This window comes from Pristiophorus japonicus, chromosome 14 (genome assembly GCF_044704955.1).
Source record: "Pristiophorus japonicus isolate sPriJap1 chromosome 14, sPriJap1.hap1, whole genome shotgun sequence".
Taxonomy (NCBI): domain Eukaryota; kingdom Metazoa; phylum Chordata; class Chondrichthyes; family Pristiophoridae; genus Pristiophorus; species Pristiophorus japonicus.
In genome coordinates this window covers 173173132-173198273 of record NC_091990.1, presented here as the reverse complement: position 1 = coordinate 173198273, position 25142 = coordinate 173173132, and the positions used below count along the sequence as shown (strand labels likewise).

The window sequence follows — 25142 nt, the reverse complement described above, 5'->3', positions numbered from 1 at the left end:
TGAATCCAGAGCATGCCCTGTTTTATGATTTGGACCGCACATTCCGCCTGGCCATTGGAAGCCGGCTTGAACGGTGCCGTCCTGACATGTTTGATGCCATTACCCGACATGAACTCCCGGAATTCATAGCTAGTGAAACACGGGCCGTTGTCGCTAACCAGGATGTCCGGCAAGCCGTGGGTCGCAAAGACCGCACGCAGACTCTCCACAGTGATGGATGTCGTGCACGAATTCAATATGATGCATTCGATCCATTTCGAGTAAGCATCAACAACAATGAGGAACATTTTTCCCATGAACATGGCCTGGTGGGCCAGGGCCACGGGCTGAATGGGGCCTCCCTGGGGGCATTGCCCAGCTGGGCACACGTTGTGCACCTACGAACACAGTGTTCCAGGTCTGAGTCAATTCCCGGCCACCATACATGTAACCGGGCAATGGCCTTCATTAGCACGATGCCTGGGTGCTCGCTGTGGGGTTCCCTGATGAATGCTTCCCTTCCCTTCTGGGGCATGACTACCCAGCTGCCCCATAGTAGGCAGTTGGCTTGGATGGAGAGCTCATCCATCCGTCTGTGAAACGGCCTGACCTCCTCGGGGCATGCTCCGTGTGCGGGCGCCCAATCCCCAGTCAGGACACCTTTCTTAATCAAGGATAGCAGATTTTGATCTGGCGGGCTGTGATGGGGGAGCCTGTGCTGTCAAAGGCATCAACTGCCATGACTATCTCAGCGCTTTGCTCCACTGCCCCCTCAGTGGTGGCCAGTGGAAGCCTGCTGAGCGCGTCAGCGCAATTTTCGGTGCCTGGCCGGTGCCGTATGGTGAGAGCCCATCGCTGTATGCGAGCTGACGCATTGGCATTGACAGCTTTGCTGTCTGACAACAGGGATGTTAATGGCTTGTGGTCCATTTCTAACTCGAACCTTCTGCCAAAAAGGTACTGGTGCATCTTTTTCACCCGGTAGACACATGCGAGTGCTTCCTTGTCAACTATCCCATATCCCCGTTCTGCTTGAGAGCGCGACCTGGAGGCATAAGCCACAGGTTGGAGCTGGCCCTCATCATTACTCTGCTGCAACATGCACCCAACCCCATAGGATGATGCATCACGTCAAAACCAATTTCTTACAGGGGTCGTACAGGGTCAACAGCTTATTAGAACAAAGCATGTTCCGCGCCCGATTGAAAGCCCGTTCCTGACAGTCCCCCCAAAGCCATTCACAACCTTTATGCAGGAGCACGTGTAGCGGCTCCAACAATGTGCTTAAGTTTGGCAGAATGTTCCCGAAATAGTTTAAGAGTCCCAGAAATGAACGCAACTCTGATGTGTTGCCGGGCCTGGGCGCACGACGGATCGCCTTCGTTTTGGATTCAGTGGGCCGGATCCCGTCTGCGGCAACCCTCCTGCACAAAAACCCGACCTCTGGGGCCAAAAACACACACTTGGACTTCTTTAGTCGCAGGCCTACCCAGTCCAGCCGGCGTAGCACCTTCTCCAGGTTGTGGAGGTGTTCCTCGGTGTCTCGACCCATGATAAGGATGTCATCCTGAAATACGATTGTTCCAGGGATGGATTTGAGCAGGTTTTCCATGTTCCTTTGAAGAATAGCGGCCGCTGATCGAATGCCAAACGGACACCTGTTGACGACAAACAGCCCCTTGTGCGTGGTGATGGTGGTCAGTAGCTTGGATTCTTCAGCCAGTTCCTGGGTCATGTAGGCTGAAGTGAGGTCCAACTTGGTGAACAGCTTGCCGCCTGCCATCGTGGCAAAAAGATCCTCCGCTCTCGGAAGCGGGTATTGGTCTTGCAGTGACACTCGGTTGATAGTGGCCTTGTAGTCGCCACAGATCCTGACCGAGCCATCCGTTTTTAGGACAGGGATGATGAGGCTTGCCCAGTCGCTGAATTCAATGGGCGAAATTATGCCCTCTCTTAGCAACCTGTCCAACTCACTCTCAATTTTCTCCTGCATCACATACGGCACAGCTCTGGCTTTGTGGTGCACTGGTCTGGCATTCAGGGTGATGCGTATCACTTCTTTGGTACCTTTGAAAGTCCTGACACCAGGTTGAAATAATGACTCAAATTTCTGTAGGACCTGTGAGCATGAATTTCGTTCCACAGATGAAATGGCGTGCACATTCCTCATTTCCAGTTCATCTCGGTTAGCCAGCTCCTCCCCAAAAGCGTGGGACCATTTCCCGGGACAATCCAGAGTGGCAGCCAGTTCTCTGATCCATTATGTGTGACCACCAACATTGCACTGCTTAGCACTAGGATGATCTCTTTGGTGTACGTCCGTAATTGCGTGTCAATGCGTTCTAGTTTCGGTCTGCTAGCTCTGAGTGGCCATAGTTTCTCGAATTGTTGGACACTCATAAGTGACTGGCTGGCCCCTGTGTCCAGCTCCATGCATACCGGGATGCCGTTTAATAGGACTTTCATCATCATAGGTGGCGTTTTGGTATATGAGCTGTGGATGTTTGCCACATGAACCCGCTGAACTTCAACGTCCATTGCTTTGTCCCAAGCATCAACCTGCCTTGCAGACCCCTCTTCTGGTTCATCTGCCTCATAAATTAGCCTCGCTGCGGGCTTCCTGTACATTCTGGCTAAATGTCCACTGAAGTTACAATTTCTACAGATAAATTGTTGAAACCTACAGGTTTTTGCAGCATATCTGCCCCCGCACCTCCAGCATGAGCTGAGATTGTTGTGAACAAAAGAGCTGTTACCAGGCATTCATCTCTGATTGTCTCTTTGATTACTCTTGAGCACTTTTTTTGTGGGTGTCAATGGCCCCATTCCGGGACGCATTGTCCACCGTGATGGCGTAAATGTCCATTCAACCTGCCATTGTCTCTGTTGAGGACCCACTCTAGAGTCTGTTGCTGCCTGGGTGGTGTCGAATTGCCCTTGCCTGCCTGCGGGGTTCTGAGTCGCGTTTACAATGTTAACTCCCTGATCCATCGCCACGTTGGAAGTAGAGTTGCGCGTGTATATTATCCTCCTCCCCCGCCATGAAGGTCTGAGCCATCAATGCCGCCGCTTCCAAGGTCAAGTCCTTGGTCTCAATTCGCTTTCTGAAAATCCCGGCATGACCAATGCCCTCAATAAAGAAATCCCTTAACATCTCCCTCCTGCAGGTGTCTGTGAACTTACAGAGGCTGGCCAAGCGCCGAAGGTCTGCAACGAAGTCCGGTATGCTCTGTCCTTCCCGACGTCGGTGTGTATAGAATCGGTGTCGGGCCATGTGTATACTGCTCGCCGGTTTGAGGTGCTCACCGATCAGTTTGCTGAGCTCTTCAAAGGTTTTGTCCACCGGCTTCTCGGGTGCGAGCAGGTCTTTCATCAGCGCGTAAGTCTTAGGTCCGCAGCTGGTCAGTAGATGCGTCCTTCGCTTGTCAGCCGCTGCATCTATTCCAGCCAGTCCTTCATGACAAGACTCTGCTGGAGCCTCTCAACGAAATCATCCCAGTCCTCACCAACACAGTACTGTTCTTCTGTGTTACCGGTGGCCATTCTCGTGAGTCGTTGATTCCCGTTTCTTGTAGCCAAATGTAATATCCTTACACACTACTATAAATTCACACGAGGCACATTCTGCAGACAAGGTCACTCTATGACCGAACCTTTATTCACAGGCCCAAGAAGTGATGACCCTACGTGGGACCTCCCTTTATATACCTGGATGACCAAGTGAGGAGTGTCTCCCACAAGTTCACCCCCTGTGGTCAAGGTGTGCATTTCTCACGTGTATACAGTATGCAGTGTTGTTGCATGAAGGTTACATACATGACAGTGGTCAAGGTGTGCATCTAGGTTGAGTGTATACAGTAATACAGTGGTGTTACTTAGCAAATTGATCGGGGAGCACCTCAAACTGGCGAGTAGCATACATATGGCCCGACACAGATTCTACACCCACCGACGTCGTGAAGGATAGAGCATAGCGGACCTCGCGTTTGGCCAGCCTCTAAGTTCACAGATGCCTGCAGGGGGGAGATGCTAAGGGACTTCTTTATCGAGGGCATCGGTCCTGCGGGAATTTTCCACAAATTAATTGAGACCAAGGAATTGACCTTGGAAGCGGCGGCGTTGATAGCTCAAACTTTCATGGCGGGGGAGGAAGAGATGAAAATAATTTCCGCGCGCAATTCTGCCTCTAACACGGTGATGGATCAGGGAGTCAACATCATCAATGCGACTCAAAGCCCCGCAGGCAGGCAGGGGCAGTCCGACACTTCCCAGGCAGCAATAGACCCCAGAGTAGGACTTCAACTGAGACAATGGCAGGCTGAATGGACATTCACGTCATCACAGTGGACAATGAGGCCCGGGATAGGGCCATTGACACCCACTAATAGGGAACTTAAGAGCAGTCAAAGGGACAGTCAGTGCGGAATGCCTGGCCATAGTCCCTTTGTTCCCAACAATGGAATCTTTAACTCATGCTGGAGGTGTGGGGGAAAACACTCAGCCAGATCTTGCAGATTTCAACAGTTTGTCTGCAGAAACTGCAATCTCAGTGGCCACTTAGCTCAAATGTGCAGGAAGTCTGCAACCAGACTAATATACGAGGCAGATGGACCAGAAGAGAATTCTTTGAGACAGGATGACTTTTGGGGCAAATCGATGGACGCCGAGCTTCAGTGGGTCCATGTGGCAAATATTCACAGTTCATACACCAAAACGCCACCAATGATGATGAGGGTTTTATTAAACGGTATCCCAGCATGCATGGAGCTCAACACTGGGGCCAGCCAGTCACTCATGGGCGTTCAGCATTTTGAGAAGCTATGGCCACTTAAAGCCAGTAGACCCAAATTAGCACGTATTGAGACACAATTACGGACTTACACTAAAGAAATCATTCCGGTGCTAGGCAGTGCAATGTTGGCTGTCACACACAATGGGTTTGTGAATCGGCTGCCGCTCTGGGTTGTCTCGCGCAATGCTCCCGCAATGTTGGGGAGGAGCTGGTTAGCCGAGACTAGAAGTGGGGGTGTTCAAGCAGTGTCATCTGTGGAGCGAAGTTTGTGCTCACAAGTCCTACAACAATTTGATTCACTATTCCAACTTGGTGTCGGGACTTTCAAAGGCACTAAAGTAGTGATACACATCACCCCGGACGTCAGGCCAGTGCACCACAAAGCCAGAGCGGTCCCGTATGTGATGCGGGAAAAGATCGAGAGCGAATTGGATCGGCTGTTGAGAGAGGGCATCATCTCGCCAGTTGAATTCAGCGACTGGGCGAGCCCCATCGTTCCCATCCTAAAAGTGGATGGCTCTGTCAGGATCTGTGGCGACTACAAGGCCACCATCAATCAGGTGTCCCTACAAGATCAATACCCGCTCCCAAGAGCGGAGGACCTCTTCGCCACGCTGGCAGGCGGCAAGCTGTTCACCAAGTTGGACCTTCAGCCTATATGACCCAGGAACTGGCCGACGAATCTAAACTACTGACCACCATCACCATGCACAAGGGACTGTTCGTTTATAACAGGTGTCCGTTTGGCATTCGATCAGCGGCCGCGATTTTTCAATGAAACATGGAAAGCCTGCTTAAATCCATTCCTGGAACGATCGTATTCCAGGACGACATCCTCATCATGGGTCGAGACACCGAGAAACACCTCCACAACATGGAGGTGGTGCTATGCCGACTGGACCGGGTAAGCCTGCGACTTGAGAAGTCTAAATGTGTGTTCTTAGCTCCTGAGGTTGAGTTTCTGGGCAGGAGGGTTGCTGCAGATGGGATTCGGCCCACCGAATCCAAAACAGAGGTGATTCGACGAGCACCCAGTCTAAATGTAAAGTCCTTACTCTACAGTATGAAACCACATGAGGCACATTCTGGGGACAAGGTCACTCTGTGACTGTAACTCTTTATTCACAGGACTCCAAAGACCATAACCCTGCGTAAGACCTCCCTTTTTATACCTGTGTGATCAGATAAGGAGTGTCTCCCACAAGTCCCCCCCTTGTGGTCAAGGTGTGCATCTGGGTTGAGTGTATACAGTAATACAGTGGTGTTACATTGTGGTTACATACATGACAATATGCAAAAGCATTTCTCACCTCCATCTCAGAAGAGAAGCAGAACAATGAACCCACTAGCCTGGCCAGCCAAAGAGGAGACAGTTTTTTTTTCCCCAACACAAAGACCGAGATATGGCCCAGACTCAGGGCGATTAGTCCAATACACATGGGTCTGACGGCCCATCACTGACTAAGCATCGGAGTGCTTAGAAACAAAAGGGTTTTAAAGATTGGCGGAAAAGATAGGGGTAGCAAGACTCTTATAAATATAGACTCTTGTCCACCATTTCGCTACCCTTCTCCATCTCGCTCTCGACGTAACAAGCCTCAGTTCCGCAGAAGAAGCCGCTGAGACAGAGAACCACATACCCCCACACAGGGTCTGGCCTCCAGCTGAGCTGAGCGATCGAGACCGACTGCGTGTGGTGGTGAGCATGGTTGCGAGTGTCCCAAGCCGGTAACCAGATATCCCAGGCGAGCTGGCTGAGGTGTAAGGGCTCAGGGCTTTCTCAGAAGTGAAGCTTTTTGGGGCTATTCTGGGGAGGAAGCTTCGTTTAGTTTAGTCAGGCGAAGGGGCTGCGGCTGGATAATTCGTTGGTAGGGGTGGAGTTAGAATCCACCATAGCAACAAGGGAATTACTGCATGTTACCGGTCCTCAGTTTTGTACTGTATGTATGTTGTTTGTAACCTGGATCTCATTCTCCACAGAGACAGTGATTTCATTTGGTAGTGCATGTTTTAGCCAGTGTATGTTAGACTAAATAAATATAAGTACAATTTTTCACCGAAGCATTCCTGTCTGTGACTTATTCCATTTACACTCTGAATTATAATCCCCGGGTATAGAATTTCGTAAAGCGGGGGCGATTCGAACCGTCCGTCTAGCCATTTGGCTAGGATCAAAATCGCTTACAGATCTTGACCACATGGATGGTACAGACACTGGGGCTGAAATTCAGGTGCACCAGAAAGCTGGCGCACCTATGAGTTTTGGAGTGGTACTTACCGCGGGAACTCCTGGTACGGTAAGTAGATCCATCTTCTGGACTTTGAAATTTTTTCAAAGGTCTACAGGAAACGGATCATAATGCGGGGGCGGGCCTTAGATTCAAAGCCAGGCTGACTGGCTGAAAATGGGTCGGTCGGGACCTCCATTGCTGTCAATCAGTGGTGGAGTTGTGGTGACGTCACAGCGCGTGTGCATCACCACACTCTCGCCCCTCCGTTAAAGGGGAGAGAATCTATCATTTCTTTTTAAACTTTGGCCACTGGGCCGCCAGGGAGGGTTTCGGCCGGGCCAGCGGCCTGGCACCCAAGAGGGGGTGCCAGGCTGCCCGTTGCCGGCCCAGTCGAACCCAGGGGGCAATATTTTACCGGACGATCGGCATGTTGGCCGGCAAAAATTTCTCCATTGTAGCCGCGGCAGTGGGCCCTCCCCTTTAAGGGCGGCTGTGCTGCTGGGCCGCACTCAGTGCCGAGATGGTGCACCGGCAGAAAAACCTGCCGGAGGCACCGCGCGGCGGGGAATCGATGGATGTAGCTGAAAATGGATAGGTAAGTATTTTTTTATTCCTTTAAATTAGCGGTGTAACTACTTGGAGTCCAGGCCCAAAAAAATCCCCGACCTGAATTTAGGTTGGGTCAGCCTGTTGACCCCAAAGTGGCGGCCATTCAGTTTTTAGCAATGGCCACCGCAAACGGGCACTAATGGGTCTCTGAGACCCTGAATTTCGGCCCCGCTCTCTCTGCTTGATGGGGCTGGTGGTGTGTGGAAATTACTGCACTGGGATGGGATAGGCTTAGAAACATAGAAACATAGAAATTTACAGCGCAGAAGGAGGCCATTTCGGCCCATCGTGTCCATGCCAGCCGACAAAGAGTAGCACCCAAAAGCACCACCCTGAAGGTTACTGTTGTGTAAGCAATAACTGTTAGACTGAGTACCGTTTAACTCCAAGAGGTATGACCTTGGCCCTGCTTTATTAAGGCCCAAAAAGAGACTAATATACAAAATAGCTGGCCTTTTATACTTGGGCTGCGCACACGTGCGTGGAGCCCAATGGCCTCCAACAGTGACGCCATCTAGTGGCTAGTGATCCCAAAAGTACACACATGACAGTTACATATAAACCTACGAACAATGAACAATGGCGGAAAGGCAAAGAGCACCCAGCCCAACCAGTCCGCCTCACACAACTGCGACACCCCTTACCCTGAAACCTTCTACTCTCCACCCCAACCGGAGCCATGTGATCTCCTGGGAGAGGCAAAAACCAGATAAAAACCCAGGCCAATTTAGGGAGAAAAAAATCTGGGGAAATTCCTCTGCGACCCATCCAGGCGATCGAAACTAGTCCAGGAGATGGATCAGCTGGTCTTTTGCTGCCCTTTTCGTATGCGATATACGATCCTGTGCAGTGTTACTTACGATTTGCTGAAGCCTTTCGCCTCCAACCAGGATTTGACATCATCCGAGATGGATTCATAACTGAGTGGTATTTGAATCGATGATTGCTTCGGGACCTGGAAATTGCGCGAGGGCGGTTTTGTTTTGTTAGTGGTTATTAAATGGAGGAGCTCGTCATTCACTTCGTCCATCTGGGTCATTATTTCTGTTTAAAAAAAAAATCAATCACCACATTTCTTTTTAAAATAAAATTCTTTTATATCAGTAATTGCTTTTCATACACCAGTGATCATTATAATACCAACAGGTAACATCCCTTCATTGGTGGTTTTTGGCTGATTTGCCGTTCCATGTGCCTCTGGATGTAGTCATGGCCTTCCCAAAACCAGGACGTTGACCAAGCTGGGAGTACAGTGCTGTTCTCTGCTGTGTTTTTGCTCTCCAGCAAAAGAATGGATTGAAATAGAGCAGCTCAGTCAGTGTTAGTTTATCAATTAGTTCCTTTATTGTTGGCCACAGTACACACACACAATGGATTTTGGTATCTGCAAGGCCCAGGAATGTATAATTTGCTTGGGCAGGCTGAAAGTCATCAGCAACCAGGACTGGCATTTATATAATGTGTTTAATGAACCAAAGCTCAGAGCCATGGACCATGTACAGTAGACACCTAAAGTCGCTGGAGAAATACCACCAACAATGTCTCCGCAAGATCCTACAAATCCCCTGGGAGGACAGACGCACCAACGTTAGCGTCCTTGTCCAGGCCAACATCCCCAGCATTGGAGCACTGACCACACTTGATCAGCTCCGCTGGGCAGGCCGCATTGTTTGCATGCCTGACACAAGACTCCCAAAGCAAACACTCTACTCGGAACTACACGGCAAGCGAGCCCCAGGTGGGCAGAGGAAACGTTTCAAGGACATCCTCAGAGCCTCCTTGATAAAATGCAACATACCCACTGACACCTGGGAGCCCCTGGCCAAAGACCGTCCTCAATGGAGGAAGTGCATCCGGGAGGGCGCTGAACACCTTGAGTCTCGTCGCCGAGAGCATGCAGAAACCAAACGCAGGCAGCGGAAAGAGAGTGCGGCAAACCAGTCCCACCCACCCTTATTCTCAACGACTATCTGTCCCACCTATGACAGAGACTGTAATTCCCGTATGGACTGTTCAGCCACCTAAAGACTCATTTTTAGAGTGGAAGCAAGTCTTCGTCAATTCCGAGGGACTGCCTATGATGATGATGAATGAACCAAAGCATTTCACAGAGGCATAATCAGAAAACCAAAGAAGGAGAGATGACAGAAAGCTTAGGCAAAAGATGGCTTTTAAGGAGGGTCTTAAATTGTATAATACTCTGGTTAGACCACAGCTGGAATACTGCGTGCAGTTCTGGTCGCTGTATTATTGGAAGGACGTGATTGCACGAGATGGTGCAGAGGAGATTTATGAGGATGCTGCCTGGAGTAGAGAATCTTAGCTATGAGGGCATATTGGATAGGTTAGGTTTGTTCTCCTTGGAACAGAGGAGGCTGAGGGGAGACCTCATTGAGGTTTTGAGGGGTCTGGATATAATAGATAGCAAGGGCCTATTTCCCTTGGTGGAGGGGTGAATTACGAGGGGCATAGGTTTAAGGTGGTTGGTGGAAGGTTCAGAGGGGATTTGAGGGGAAGCCTCTTCATGCATGGGTTCTGGAGGTCTGGAACTCACTGCCTGGAAGGGTGGTGGAGGCAGAAACCCTCACCACCTTTAAAAAGTGCTTGGATGGGCACTTGAAGTGCCGTAACCTGCAGGGTTACGGACCTAGAGCTGGTAAATGGGATTAGACTGGATAACCTCTTGTTGGGATCGTGGGAATCTAATACAGCCAGAGTGATCTCCTGGACTAGTTTCGATCACCTGGATGAGTCGGAGAGGAATTTTCCCAGATTTTTTTTTTCCCCAATTGGCCTGGGTTTTTAATTTGTTTTTTGCCTCTCTCAGGAGATCCCCATGGCTCCGGGTGGAGTGGAGTGTAAAATTTTGCGATACATGGGATATCGCAGTTATGTGGGGCAAACTGGTTGGGCCAGATGCTCTTTACCTGTCCGCCATTGTTCATTGTTCATGGGTTTATATGTAACCTTCAGGGCTGCTGACCGAGGGCCGTGCGGCTCTTTGTCGGTCGGCACGGACACGATGGGCCGAAATGGCCTCCTACGGCGCTGTAAATTTCTATGTTTAAAGGAAGAGAGGGAAATTGATAGGTGGAGGGTTTAGGGAGGAAATTTCAGAGAGTGCGACATAGATGGCTGAAGGCATGGCTGCCAAAGGTGGGGCGAAGGGAAGGGGAGATGCACAAGAGGCCAGAGTCAGAGGAACGAAAAGGTCGGAAAGTCAGGTTGGGGTGGGGGGGCGGGGGGAGGGGGTGGGTAGGTTGTAGGGCTAGAGAAGGTTACAGAGTTAGGAATCATATCATAGAGCACAGATGGAGGTCATTTGGGCCCATGTGAGCTCTTTGACAAAGCTATCCAATTAGTCCCACTACACTGCTCTTCCCCAGAACCCTCCAGATCTTTCCTTTTCAATTATATATTTAATTTCCTTCTGAAAGTTACTATTGATTCTGCCTCCACCACCCTAACAGGCAGTGCATTCCAGATGAGGAGTGAGGCCATGGAAGGATTTAGATCGAAGGTGTTAGGGGACCGGGAGCAAATGAAGATCAGCAAGTAACGGAAGTTCGAAGAACAGCACCTCATCTTTAGAGTAGGCACTTGATTGCCTTCCGGACTCAACATCGAGATCAACAATTTCAGATCCTACCTCCCATGATACTGCCACCAAACCAGACTCCCTATTTACTAGCAGTAGACCAAATATGTTTTGTTTCATTATTAGGATGACAGTTGACAAGATGGAAGAATGCAGCACACACCCAGAACATCAGCCTCGCTACATTTAATTATCTGCAACGTCATCGGAAAAGCAGGCTCCTCTGTGAAAGGGGAACTAATAATAAAACTTCCTCTTTAATGATAATTGGAATGGGCTGTTTCACAATGCCTGCATTAGGACATGGCTTTCCTATAGATTTACATTAAATAGAGTTCGACTGTTACTTACGGTCCTTGTCCCTTGCGAAGAACCTGTTTCCTAGCCCTGGTAGCTCATGGCTTCCATGTCTCATGTGGCCAGGGCTGGTAAAGGGTCCAGGTGAAGTGTAGCCTGGGACGTTAGGCCCCATCCCTCTAGGACTCATCTCTCCTTTGTACCGTTGACCACCCTAAAGAGAATAATTGTTGATGAAGCATTACTTTAAGTTAGCTGAACTACCAAACTTTGCTATGAAATGAGGTAGCTTAATAACAGGTTGCCAAATACAAGATTGTCTTGTGCCATCACAATGCAAGAACTTACAAAAACATGAAACAAAGGGTATCTGGTCTCCCAACCCAATTCTCCCAAATTCCCATTATAATCTGTTCTACCACAGATTTTACCCCTAAAAAAAACCTCTATGAAACGTGACTAAACACAGGTAGGCAGGACAAGCCTAACCGCACCTAAATATAGCAACCCACAAATAATGGTGCCACAACCAAAATACTCCTGAGGCAATTGCAGTGGTACATCCTAACACTACCGCCAGTCCCTGGGAGAGTCTCTAGAATGGGGATTTAGGCAAGGTGACTTACCCCCGCATCCGCCCCCCACCAAAATAAATCAGTACCTTTAGAGGATGAAAAGTGGAGAAACATAACAATATATAGTTCTGAGAAATTTCTCCCCGATCCCCTAAATTAATCACATGAGAATAACAATCCATCTAACATTACCACTTCCATTATTCAGTGTTGATCAAGCTGATTGGTGCACAAGAAAATCCAATGATCACAGCAGCATAGGCTACAATGGATAGGCTCAAAGATATTTGGCCTTTGAGTTTTGTTCTTGTGCAGTATCACTTACCTGGTTGTAAGGGTGATCAGACTGGGCAGGGATATCTTCTAGATTCACGACACACAGCATACTAAATGGGACATAGCCAATTTCTCCAAATTTGCTCTTCAGCTTCCACCACTGCTTGTTATCTTCCACCACCTGCAGAGAGAGAATCAGGAGGTTAGATTGTTCGGACTGGGTTTCCTGTTTCAATGCCTTCACCCATGGTTCTGGGCTTCTGCGCCTGACTGATTGATCCAGGGTCACCTACAGCAGCTTAAAGGGACAGGCAGCTATGACAAATAGAAAAAATGTTGTTGACGCTGACAAACTGCTAGCACTCCAATGATCTGGACATCTTAATTGATGGTTTCTCCACTGATTCAACTTGCTGCTTTGGCCATTTAAGGTATTACTTGTGCTATGCTTGCCACATCACACCAGATGCCTGTTCTGTTCTGCTATTCCTCGTATCCAGCTTTGCTAAGGTGACAATGATGGTAAATGTAATGTATGATGTCACTCTGTCATTATGACTTCATTTCAATGTTCCTGCCCGTATTTGGGCGGGTGCTTCTGATATTTGGTGGAAGGGACCAATGGCAAAATGGGTGGGGATCTGATGCAAGTGGCAATTAGAATGGGTTGGAAGGTCATGGGGTAATTGGAATGGAATGGGAGGGCAAAAATCAGACCGGGGCCAGAAAACTAGGCCAGCAGGAAAAGGGGATTTGCCAAGAGCTCAAAAAGTATTGGGAATGCCAATGTCCCTTAAAGAATCTCAGCTTTTCAGCTCGGGAGAAGGGGGTTAGAAGCCATGAAATAGTAAGGCTTAAAAGAAAAATCAGATGAGAGCAACGGGCACGAAAACAATGGGCAGAGAAGAGTGTGAGCTGTGATCTTGCCAGTGGACCGAATGCCAACGAAGGGAGGAAGAGAGTGGGGAACCACAATCTTGTCAAAGCCCACTGGGAACCCAGGAATAGAGCTGTGGTCACAAATTGGCCAAGAACATGTCAAATAACGGTGGTTCAATGGGGGAGAATGAAGTAGAGTGAGGTCTCACGTGGGGTGCGATAGTGATGTCTCAATGCTCCAACATCAGACTAGCAAGGACAATTTACTCTGGGGCCTGTCAGTCCAGAAAGGAGAAATTGTTTCCACCGGCAGAGGACACAGATTTAAGATCATTGGCGAAAGAATCAGAGGGGAGTCGAGGAGAATTTTTCTTACGCAGCGAGTTATCACCTGGAAGGAACTGCCTGAAAGGGTGGTGGAAGCAGATTCAATAGCAACTTTCAGGAGGAGATTGGAAGTAGACTTGGAAAGGAAAGATTTTCAGGGCGATGGGAAATGAGCAGGGGAGTGAAAATAATTGGATCGCTCTTTCAAAGAGGCACGATGGGCCGAATGGCCTCCTTCTGTGCAGTATGATTAGTGGCCCTCTTCAGAAATTGGGACTTTGTGTTTTGCACAATTATTGTGCTATGTGATACAAGACTAGAAGTTGGGGAGGTCGATTACCGGTAATGACAAATGTTAATTACTTTACTGGCAATGTTTCAAATTCAAATGGTTGCTTATGAGACAGGCAGTTGGAATGAAGATATTGCAAGGACTCCCAGTGGCCAGAGTGTAGAATGGTATGAAGACTCAGAGCAACCAGATTAAAAAACAGCTCTTGCTTTTGTACTGAACATTATGTGATATATTTAACACTGAAATATCCTTTTACAGATGTCATCATCATAGGCAGTCCTCGGAATCGAGGAAGACTTGCTTCCACTCTTAACATGAGTTCTTAGGTGACTGAACAGTCCAATACGAGAACCACAGTCCCTGTCACAGGTGGGACAGATAGTCGTTGAGGGAAGGGGTGGGTGGGACTGGTTTGCCGCACGCTCTTTCTGTTGCCTGTACTTGATTTCTGCATGCTCTCGGCGATGGGCCTTGAGGTGCTCAGCGCCCTCCCGGATGCACTTCCTCCACTTAGGGCGGTCTTTGGCCAGGGACTCCCAGGTGTCGGTGGGGATGTTGCACTTTATCAGGGAGGCTTTGAGGGTGTCCTTGTAACGTTTCCTCTGCCCACCTTTGGCTCATTTGCCGTGAAGGAGTTCCGAGTAGAGCGCTTGCTTTGGGACTGGTGCACAGGTAAACGTTGATAGTTTTCAGGTAATTTTGGCCATATACAGAGCCTGACATGGGAGTTTTCAATGCATTTTGGAAAGGAGTGTTGGTGACCCACTCATCATTTTACCCATACAATGGATATATATTTTTTCAGTCTGCCAAGGGTGGAAACCCATCACCAGCTATAAGAGACTCCAATTCAAGCTACGAAAAAGTCAATATGGGTAGAATGTCTTTTCCCCCTGTGTGGCGTGCATGCCATCTTCCTGCAGGGAAATACTCCATTTACCCACATCCAGAGAGCCTAGCGACAGGTTAAAACAGGACCACCAAGTCTGTGTGAAGTGTACTGCTGGAGTTTAGTTTAAGCAGCTACAACTACAGCGATTAACCAGCATAGAGTTACTAGGAGCTTCCTGTTGCTTGTCCAACCAGGACTATTTGATCACTGAAAGGGTTACCTGTACTGGATTTTTTGGGGGTGAATTTGCAATTTAGAAATGAGGGTGAATGCCTTTAAAAAAATAAATCCATTCAAATTGCATTCTGTTGGCACAGAGTGGGATTGTCTGGATTCCTGCTGATTGGCAAGATCCACCCTTCAGTAAGCCAGAACTATTTCTAAAAAAACTTCCCCCACCATTTCCAAACTTGCAAAGCCACCTGTTGTAACTGCTGCACCCCCTTGTCCTCCTACTTTTCGTGTTTTAACGGAACCACTTGCTTCTTTTAATGATGGCCAGTTTGTTCTTACCATTGGCTTCCTGGATTGATTAAAGACCCCTGTCTGGTAGTCCTCCCTCAGTGGCCATGTCAACTTTCCGGGCTATTTTATTCGGACCCTCTGGGTTTTCCCAAAGTTGAATAATTGAGAGAGAGGGAGAATTTGTGTGTGTGTGTTGGGGGGGGGGGGGGCGTGCGGGGAGTAGGGGGATGGTGGGGAGTGAAAGAAAAAGGGAACAGAGAACTTGAAAAGAGGAAGGAGAGTAAAAGAAAGGTGTTGTGAACTGGATGTGGGTGGTGGGGGGGGGGGGGGGGGAAGAGGGAGAGACAAGGGAGGGGTATATCTGAACCAGATGGGAGTAGGACCTCAAAGGTAGTAATCTCTGGATTGCTACCAGTGCCATGTGCTAATCAGAGTAGAGGGAGCAGGATAGTTAGAATAAATACGTGGCTTGAGCAGTGGTGCAAGAGGGAGGGATTCAAATTCCTGGGACATTGGAACTAGTTCTGGGGGAAGTGGGACCTGTACAAAAGGGACGGTCTGCACTTGGGCAGTACTGGAACTGATGTCCTAGGGGTAACATTTGCTAATGCAGTTCGGGAGTGTTTAAACTAATATGGCAGGGGGATGGGAACCTATGCAGCGAGATAGGGCGAAGTAATATGGAGTCACAAACAGATGGTAGAAAGGTAAAAAGCAATAGTGGAAGGCCGAGTAAACAAAGGCAAGAAACAAAAAGGGCCATACTACATCTTAATTCTAAAAGGACAAAGGGTGTTAAAAAAACAAGCCTGAAGGCTTTGTGTCTTAATGCAAGGAGTATCCGCAATAAAGTGGATGAATTAACTGTGCAAATAGATGTTAACGGATATGATGTGACTGAGATTACGGAGACGTGGCTCCAGGATGATCAGGGCTGGGAACTCAACATCCATGGGTATTCAACATTCAGGAAGGATAGAATAAAAGGAAAAGGAGGTGGGGTAGCATTGCTGGTTAAAGAGGAGATTAATGCAATAGTTAGGAAGGACATTAGCTTGGATGATGTGGAATCTATATGGGTAGAGCTGCAGAACACCAAAGGGCAAAAAACGTTAGTGGGAGTTGTGTACAGACCTCCAAACAATAGTAGTGATGTTGGGGAGAGCATCAAACAGGAAATTAGGGGTGCATGCAATAAAGCTGCAGCAATTATCATGGGTGACTTTAATAAACATATAGATTGGGCTAACCAAACTGGAAGCAATACGGTGGAGGAGGATTTCCTGGACTGCATAAGGAATGGTTTTCTAGACCAATATGTCGAGGAACCAACTAGGGGGGAGGCCATCTTAGACTGGGTGTTGTGTAATGAGAGAGGATTAATTAGTAATCTCGTTGTGTGAGGCCCCTTGGGGCAGAGTGACCATAATATGGTGGAATTCTAAATTAGGATGGAGAATGAAACAGTTAATTCAGAGACCATGGTCCGAACTTAAAGAAGGGTAACTTTAAAGGTATGAGGCGTGAATTGGCTAGGATAAATGGGCAAATGATACTTAAGGGGATGACAGTGGATGGGCAATGGCAGACATTTAGAGACCGCATGGATGAACTACAACAATTGTACATCCCTGTCTGGCGTAAAAATAATAAAGGGAAGATGGCTCAACCGTGGCTATCAAGGGAAATCAGGGATAGTATTAAAGCCAAGAAAGTGGCATACAAATTGGCCAGAAATAGCAACGAACCTGGGGACTGGGAGAAATTTAGAACTCAGCAGAGGAGGACAAAGGGTTTGATTAGGGCAGGGAAAATGGAGTACGAGAGGAAGCTTGCAGGGAATATTAAGATGGACTGCAAAAGTTTCTATAGATGTGTAAAGAGAAAAAGGTTAGTAAAGACAAATGTAGGTCCCCTGCAGTCAGAATCAGGGGAAGTCATAACGGGGAACAAAGAAATGGCAGACCAATTGAACAAGTACTTTGGATCGGTATTCACTAAGGAGGACACAAACAACCTTCCGGATATAAAAGGGGTCAGAGGGTCTAGTAAGAAGGAGGACCTGAGGGAAATCCTTATTAGTCGGGAAATTGTGTTGGGGAAATTGATGGGATTGAAGGCTGATAAATCCCCAGGGCCTGATGGACTGCATCCCAGAGTACTTAAGGAGGTGGCCTTGGAAATAGCGGATGCATTGACAGTCATTTTCCAACATTCCATAGACTCTGGATCAGTTCCTATCGAGTGGAGGATAGCCAATGTAACCCCACTTTTTAAAAAAGGAGGGAGAGAGAAAACAGGGAATTATAGATCGGTCAGCCTGACCTAAGTAGTGGGTAAAATGATGGAATCAATTATTAAGGATGTCATAGCAGCGCATTTGGAAAGAAGTGACATGATAGGTCCAAGTCAGCATGGATTTGTGAAAGGGAAATCATGCTTGACAAATCTTCTGGAATTTTTTGAGGATGTTTCCAGTAGAGTGGACAAGGGAGAACCAGTTGATGTGGTATATTTGGACTTTCAGAAGGCTTTCGACAAGGTCCCACACAAGAGATTAATGTGCAAAGTTAAAGCACATGGGATTGGGGGTAGTGTGCTGACATGGATTGAGAACTGGTTGTCAGACAGGAAGCAAAGAGTAGGAGTAAATGGGTACTTTTCAGAATGGCAGGCAGTGACTAGTGGGGTACCGCAAGGTTCTGTGCTGGGGCCCCAGCTGTTTACATTGTACATTAATGATTTGGACCAGGGGATTAAATGTAGTATCTCCAAATTTGCGGATGACACTCAGTTGGGTGGCAGTGTGAGCTGCGAGGAGGATGCTATGAGGCTGCAGATAGGTTTGGTGAGTGGGCAAATGCATGGCAGATGAAGTATAATGTGGATAAATGTGAGGTTATCCACTTTGGTGGTAAAAACAGAGAGACAGACTATTATCTGAATGGTGACAGATTGGGAAAAGGAGAAGTACAACGAGACCTGGGTGTCATGGTACATCAGTCATTGAAGGTTGGCATGCAGGTACAGCAGGCAGTGAAGAAAGCAAATGGTATGTTGGCCTTCATAGCGAGGAGATTTGAGTACAGGGGCAATGAGGTATTGCTACAGTTGTACATGGCCTTGGTGAGGCCACACCTGGAGTATTGTGTACAGTTTTGGTCTCCTAACTTGAGGAAGGACATTCTTGCTATTGAGGGAGTGCAACGAAGGTTCACCAGACTGATTCCCGGGATGGCGGGACTGACATATCAAGAAAGACTGGATCAACTGGGCTTGTATTCACTGGAGTTCAGAAGAATGAGAGGGGATCTCATAGAAAGGTTTAAAATTCTGATGGGTTTAGACACGTTAGATGCAGGAAGAATGTTCCCAATGTTGGGGAAGTCCAGAACCAGGGGTCATAGTCTAAGGATAAGGGGTAAGCCATTTAGGACCGAGATGAGGAGAAACTTCTTCACCCAGAGAGTGGTGAACCTGTGGAATTTTCTACCACAGAAAGTTGTTGAGGCCAATTCACTAAATATTTTCAAAAAGGAGTTAGATGAAGTCCTTACTACTCGGGGGATCAAGGGGTATGGCGAGAAAGCAGGAATGGGGTACTGAGGTTGCATGTTCAGCCATGAACTCATTGAATGGCGGTGCAGGCTCGAAGGGCCGAATGGCCTACTCCTGCACCTATTTTCTATGTTTCTATGGCCCCAAGTTTCGTGCCGCGGCTAAAACGGCGCACCTCCGAGCTGGGCGCCTGCTTTTCGCGCCGAAAACTGCGCCTAAAACAAAGTCCGATATTCTCGAGCTCCTTGGAGCTCGATGTCCGCTTGGCGCGGCGCACTCATCGCAGCAGGGGGCGGAGTCTAACACTCGCGCCGATTTTCTAAGTAGCAGGGGGCGGGTACAATTTAAATTAGCCTTCGTGGTGCCGGCAACCCTGCGCATGCGCGTTGGAGCGTGCGCACACGCGCAGTCTCACACAAACATTGACACTCGGCCATTTTAAAAAATACTGCAGAAAAAGTGAAGATTTGTTTCTTGGACCCCTGCAAAGGCTTGTAATTTAATTTTTTTTGATATTTCTGTGTGTGAGGGAGTCCTTTTAGCAGCACTGCTGAATAAATCACCTGCTGAAATCAGTGAGTTCAGCTTTTCACTGCTAAACTTGCAGAACCGGTGCTGCATTGGTGCATGCAAATTAAGGACTATGTGTTTGGAAAAATAAGAATGCCAATTCAACTTTGCAATAATATGTGGTGTTGACAATGCAGCACCCATTCTGCAAATTTAAATATAAAACTGTCGATGTGGCTGCCTCTCCCTGTCCAAATGGCCTCAGTCCCCCTCACAGCTCGAAGGCTGCTGCTGTATCTTCGGCTGCCGGCCAGCCACTGACGCCGCTGATATCCTATGGCCGAATAGCCTCACGTCCGTCTGCTGCTGATTCTTCGGCTGCCGGCCAGCCACTGACGCCGCTGATATCCTATGGCCGAATAGCCTCACGTCCGTCCGCTGCTGATTCTTTGGCTGCCGGCCAGCCACTGACGCCGCTGATATCTCATGGCCGAATGGCCTCACATCGGTCCGCTGATTCTTTGGCTGCCGGCCAGCCACTGACGCCGCTGATATCTCATGGCCGAATGGCCTCGGGTCCGTCCGGTGCTGCTTCTTCGCGGCCAGCCACGAAGAGAATGAAGGCCTGCCTCAAGCACTGCAGCTCAGCTCGAAGCTTGCTGCCGCTGCCGTCGAGACACTGACCCCACACCGCTGCCTGTCTCCAACATGAAAGGCCTGCCTGAAGCACTTTCACACAGGTAGGAACATGGTTTATTTAATCTTTTCTTTGCTTATAAATTTTTATTCAGGTTGGATTTATTTGTGTAATATTTGTATAAGTATAACTAAGGATTGATTGTAGAATTTAATGACTTCCCTTCCCCCCTTCCCCCCCCCCCCCCCCCCCGTTCCCTACGCCTGATTTGTAACCTACGCCTGATTTTCTAAAGTGTAGACAAGGTTTTTTCGAGCGTACAAAAATCTTCACTTACTCCATTCTAAGTTAGTTTGGAGTAAGTTTTCACTCACGAAACTTTGAAATCAGGCGTAAGTGGCCGGACACGCCCCCTTTTGAAAAAGAAATTCTGTTCCAAAGTGAAACTGTTCTAACTGACTAGAACTGGAGCAAACTAAATGTCAAGAATTCCGATTTCTAAGATACTCCGTTCTACACCAGTTGCTCCTAAAAATCAGGAGCAAATCATGTGGAAACTTGGGGCCGTAGTTTCTAGAAGAGGGAATGAGAAAAGGAGGGAGAGGGAGAAAGAGTCAGAGCGAATGAGAGAGAGAGAACGCAGAGGAACCAGATGGGGGAGAGAAAGGGTGGACCAAAGTCGATGGAGAAAGACAGATAGCGAGGGGATAAGTGAACTAGACAGAAGAGTGGTGGGGCGAGGTAGAATGTGAGCCAGATTTGGAGTAGGTTGCAAAGTCACCTCCCAAAGACCAGAAGATTATGGGTCCGAAATTGCCCCATTTTTTAAGGCTGATTATTATGAGGCAGTAACGGGGCGGTAAGGCCTTACTGACTGGGGGCAGGCCGAGGGTGCGACCCCGTCCACAATTGCCCCCTGGACCGGGGGCGGTATAAACGGATTTCCGCCGCGCCCCAACATTTCGCCCCGCCCGGCGCTCCGACCTCTTTACCGTCCCGGTGGGGGAAATTGTCCCACGGGAGGGCGGCCACCGCTGGTCGGTGCTACTGACAGTTTCGTGCGGTGGGAAGCTGGCCGACGATAGCGGCCGCCGGTTCGGCCGTGCTGGGCTGCCGACAGGCCCGGGTTAACCCTTCCCTGGTGGCCCAGTGGGTGGCACGGAGGCCTCACTCGGCCTCGCAGCGTCCCTCCTTTTTAACTGAAGGGGAGGGTCGTTGCTACTCATCAGTGCGACGTGGTACATCCGCATCGCGCCGTCATGCGCAGCCCGGTGCTTAATCACACCACCCACCTTCTGCCCTGCTCCCTACTCTTTTCCGCTCCTCTCCCATCCCCAACACCAACCCGTTCATTTTTTACAACAAAAGGGCCAAATTCAATCCATTTTCTGCCCCATCTCTTCTGGCACTAATTGTCCATTTAATTTGGATTATCCGCCCCAACCGGAGTCGAGGACAATTTCCAGCCTCTATTGTTCAGTTTTCACTCTGCAAGAATTTGCTGGTCCCAGTGGGATCAGTTGTACTACAACTCACCCTGCAGGAAAAGGAGGGTGTTACGTCTTTAGATGCTCTGATAATGACTCCAAGAGGCAATGTGTTGTACTTGAACTGTAGTGACCTTAGTCCTTTATTGATAACTCCAGAGTGAGGATCACACCTGGTGGCCTGCCTTTTATACTAGGCCAGGCACACCTGTACAGGTAACCTACGTCTCCCACTGCGGTGCCCTCTGGTGGCACACCTTGTAATAGTACAAGCCGTAACCATGTAGGATACATGACAGAGGGGAGATTCAGCTATGGTTTCTACCTCTGATTTCTACCAAGTAACCCTTCCTGGAAAGCACATGTGTGTCGATCCTGGGATTGACTTGATTCTGACCGTCCGGTGACAGGTGAGAAATCTTGGAGCCATCTTGATCCCCAAGGGGACCCCACTAACTTTCCCCAAGTAGGATAGTTATTAGCTGGCCAATAGTGCAAATTGGAGTCAAACAATCACCGAAAATCAACGACATATTCCTTCTCAACAATCCTGTAGTTGTAACATTGCAATTGTTAATCGTTTTTCATGGATGAAAATGTACGTGAAAGATATGGAGCAGACTGGCAGCTGCCGCCTGTGTGGGAACAGGGTCAGAACTAAACACCAATCATTTGCACACAAGCTCCAAAGTAAAACAGAATATTCAGCAACCTTACGTGATTTCAAGGTTATAATCAAAATCAAGGGAGTCACAGGATAGTTGCAAACTGCTTAAACAGAGCCCACCCAGTGGGTAACTATAACACATATTCTGACACTGAGTCACTCAGATGAGGCGAGTCCAGGTTTTACTGAGTTCGTTGAACTCAACAGCTGGGGTGCAACAATTGGCCCCAGTACGTGTGAACTAGGAAAAGGAGAAAAAAACGCCTGGAGTTCCTTCGCTTGATGGCTTTCAGGCATTAAAAACGGCCACTTCGGCGAGGGTCAAGATGGTTTCTGGGACCAGTGGGACTGTACCCCAGTGAGGGTCATTGCCTTCTGCATCTCGATTAGATAGCAGGAGTAATTAAATCACACACATACACACACACACACACACGGGCACACGGGCACACACGGGCACACACACACACACACACAAATACACACACAAATACACACACAAATACGCACACACACACACACAAATACGCACACACACACACACAAATACGCACACACACACACACAAATACGCACACACACACACACAAATACGCACACACACACAAATACACACACACACACAAATACACACACACACACAAATACACACACACAGATTTGCACACACAAATACAGGCACATACACACACACGCACATACACACGCACACACACAGGCGCACACACACATCATCATCATAGGCAGTCCCTCGGAATCGAGGAAGACTTGCTTCCACTCTTAAAATGAGTCCTTAGGTGGCTGAACAGTCCAATACGAGAGCCACAGTCCCTGTCACAGGTGGGACAGACATTCGTTGAGGGAAGGGGTAGGTGGGACTGATTTACCGCACGCTCTTTCTGCTGCCTGCGCTTGGTTTCTGCATGCTCTCAGCAATGAGACTCGAGGTACTCAGCGCCCTCCCGGATGCACTTCCTCCATCCAGGGCAGTCTTCAGCCAGGCACTTCCAGGTGTCAGTGGGGATGTCGCATTTTATCAGAGGGAGGCTTTGAGGGTGTCCTTGTAACGTTTCTGCTGCCCACCTTTGGCTCATTTGCCGTGAAGGAGCTCCTCATAGAGCATTTGTTGAGGGAGTCTCATGTCTGGCATGCGAACTATGTGGCCTGCCCAGCAAAGCTGATCGAGTGTGGTCAGTGCTTCAATGCTGGGGATGTTGGCCTGGGCGAGGACACTGATGTTGGTGCGCCTGTCCTCCCAGGGGATTTGTAGGATTTTGCGGAGACATCGTTGGTGATATATCTCCAGCAACTTGAGGTGTCTTCTGTACATGGTCCATGTCTCTGATCCATACAGGAGGGCGGGTATTACTACAGCCCTGTAGACCATGAGCTTGGTGGTAGATTTGAGGACCTGGTCTTCGAACACTCTTTTCCTTAGGCGGCCGAAGGCTGCGCTGGCAACGATGTTAAATCTCTGCACCAATGTCTGCTTTTGTTGATAAGAGGCTCCCGAGGTATGGGAAGTGGTCCATGTTATCGAGGGCTGCGCTGTGAATCTTGATGACTGAGGAGCAGTGCTGTGCGGCGAGGACAGGCTGGTGGAGGGCCTTTGTCTTAGGGATGTTAAGCGTAAGGTCCATGTTTTCATATGCTTTGATGAATACATCGACTATATCCTGGCGTTCAGCCTCAGAAAGTGCGCAGACACAGGCATCATCTGCGTACTGTAGCTCAGTGACAGAGGTTGAGGTGATCTTGGACCTGGCCTGGAGGTGGCACAGGTTAAACAGCTTCCCACTGGTTCTTTAGTTTAGTTCCACTCCAGGGGGGAGCTTGTTGACTGTGAGGTGGAGCATGGTGGCAAGGAAGATTGAGAAGAAGGTTGGGGTGATCACGCAGCCCTGTTTGACCCCGGTCCGGATGTGGATTGGGTTTGTAACGGATCCGCTGGGAAGGATCATGGCCCGCATGTCGTCGTGGAGCAGGCGAAGGATGTTGACAAACCTTTGGGGGCATCCGAAATGAAGGAGGACGCTCCATAGACCCTCATGGTTGACAGTGTCAAAGGCCTTTGTAAGATCGACTGGTATTAGAGATAGTCCAAATAACCATGGCGACAAGAGGCCTATTCCCATAGAAAGCTTGAATTCAAACTTACTGTTACCATACTGCTCCCCAACTTTGTGTCAATTTGAGTAACGTCCCTTAGGTTAAACATAAGGCCTGCTCTTCAGGGATGCCCTGCCAACTGTACACACACACACAGGCACACACACACACACACACAGGCGCACACACAGACACACACAGACACACCCACACACACACACACACACAGGCACACAGACACACACATGCTACCCGAAAGAAAGAAAAAACAGTTTCTCACCTCCAATATCTCATCCTTCAGGACAGAGAGTTCATTGGCGTTCCTTGCCACAAAGTCATACACAATCTGAACATATTTTTTTGGTTGCTGGATCCCTTGTGCCTCATAATTTCTATTGAAAGAAAAAAAAAAACAGGCAACAATTCTAAACATCACATGCAGTGTTCTATGGTCGGGGCATGTAATCATTATCAAAAAGTGGATAATAAGGCCGAAAACCTGGAGATATTTGTCCTGTGTATGCTGGTGATGTGAAATTACACGTTGGTTTTATCTTTAGCCCTTGCCTAGCATTATCTTCAGCAATAGCAATAGATAGCAAATTATGGGAAAAAAAACAAGTCAGCACTATTCAGATATCTCCTCATCTGCCTTGTAATCCCTTTCCGACACTTCCTTGTACCTGGAGTTTGAGGTAAACTTTCATCAGGACACAAGGGATGCTGGTCAGAAGATTTGGTTGCCATTGGCTCAAGGACCACCGAGCACTATTGCTGACAAGGAAACGGTGTCCACAAGAATAGACATTCCTTTCCCCAGCACTGCGAGTTTTCACCAGTAGAAATATCGTGGCAATCAACTGGTGTTAGAAACACTCCAAATAGCCATGGTGACAAGAGGCCTTTTCTCACAGAAAGCTTGAATTCAAATTTACTGTTACCACGCTGCTCCCCAACTT

The 25142-nt window shown here is 48.5% G+C and overlaps 1 protein-coding gene across 1 annotated transcript in view; it reads right to left on the bottom strand.

Annotated features, from left to right (window-relative positions):
• Positions 1 to 25142, bottom strand: part of eps8l2 (EPS8 signaling adaptor L2) — a 257881-nt gene that overhangs the window by 7379 nt on the left and 225360 nt on the right. Inside the window, exons 15-18 of the mRNA XM_070899849.1 lie at positions 24464 to 24575; positions 12407 to 12538; positions 11561 to 11720; positions 8472 to 8655 (exon numbers count right to left, since the gene is read on the bottom strand). Of these exons, the coding sequence (XP_070755950.1) occupies positions 8472 to 8655; positions 11561 to 11720; positions 12407 to 12538; positions 24464 to 24575 (588 nt within the window). The remainder of the gene's footprint in view (positions 1 to 8471; positions 8656 to 11560; positions 11721 to 12406; positions 12539 to 24463; positions 24576 to 25142) is intronic.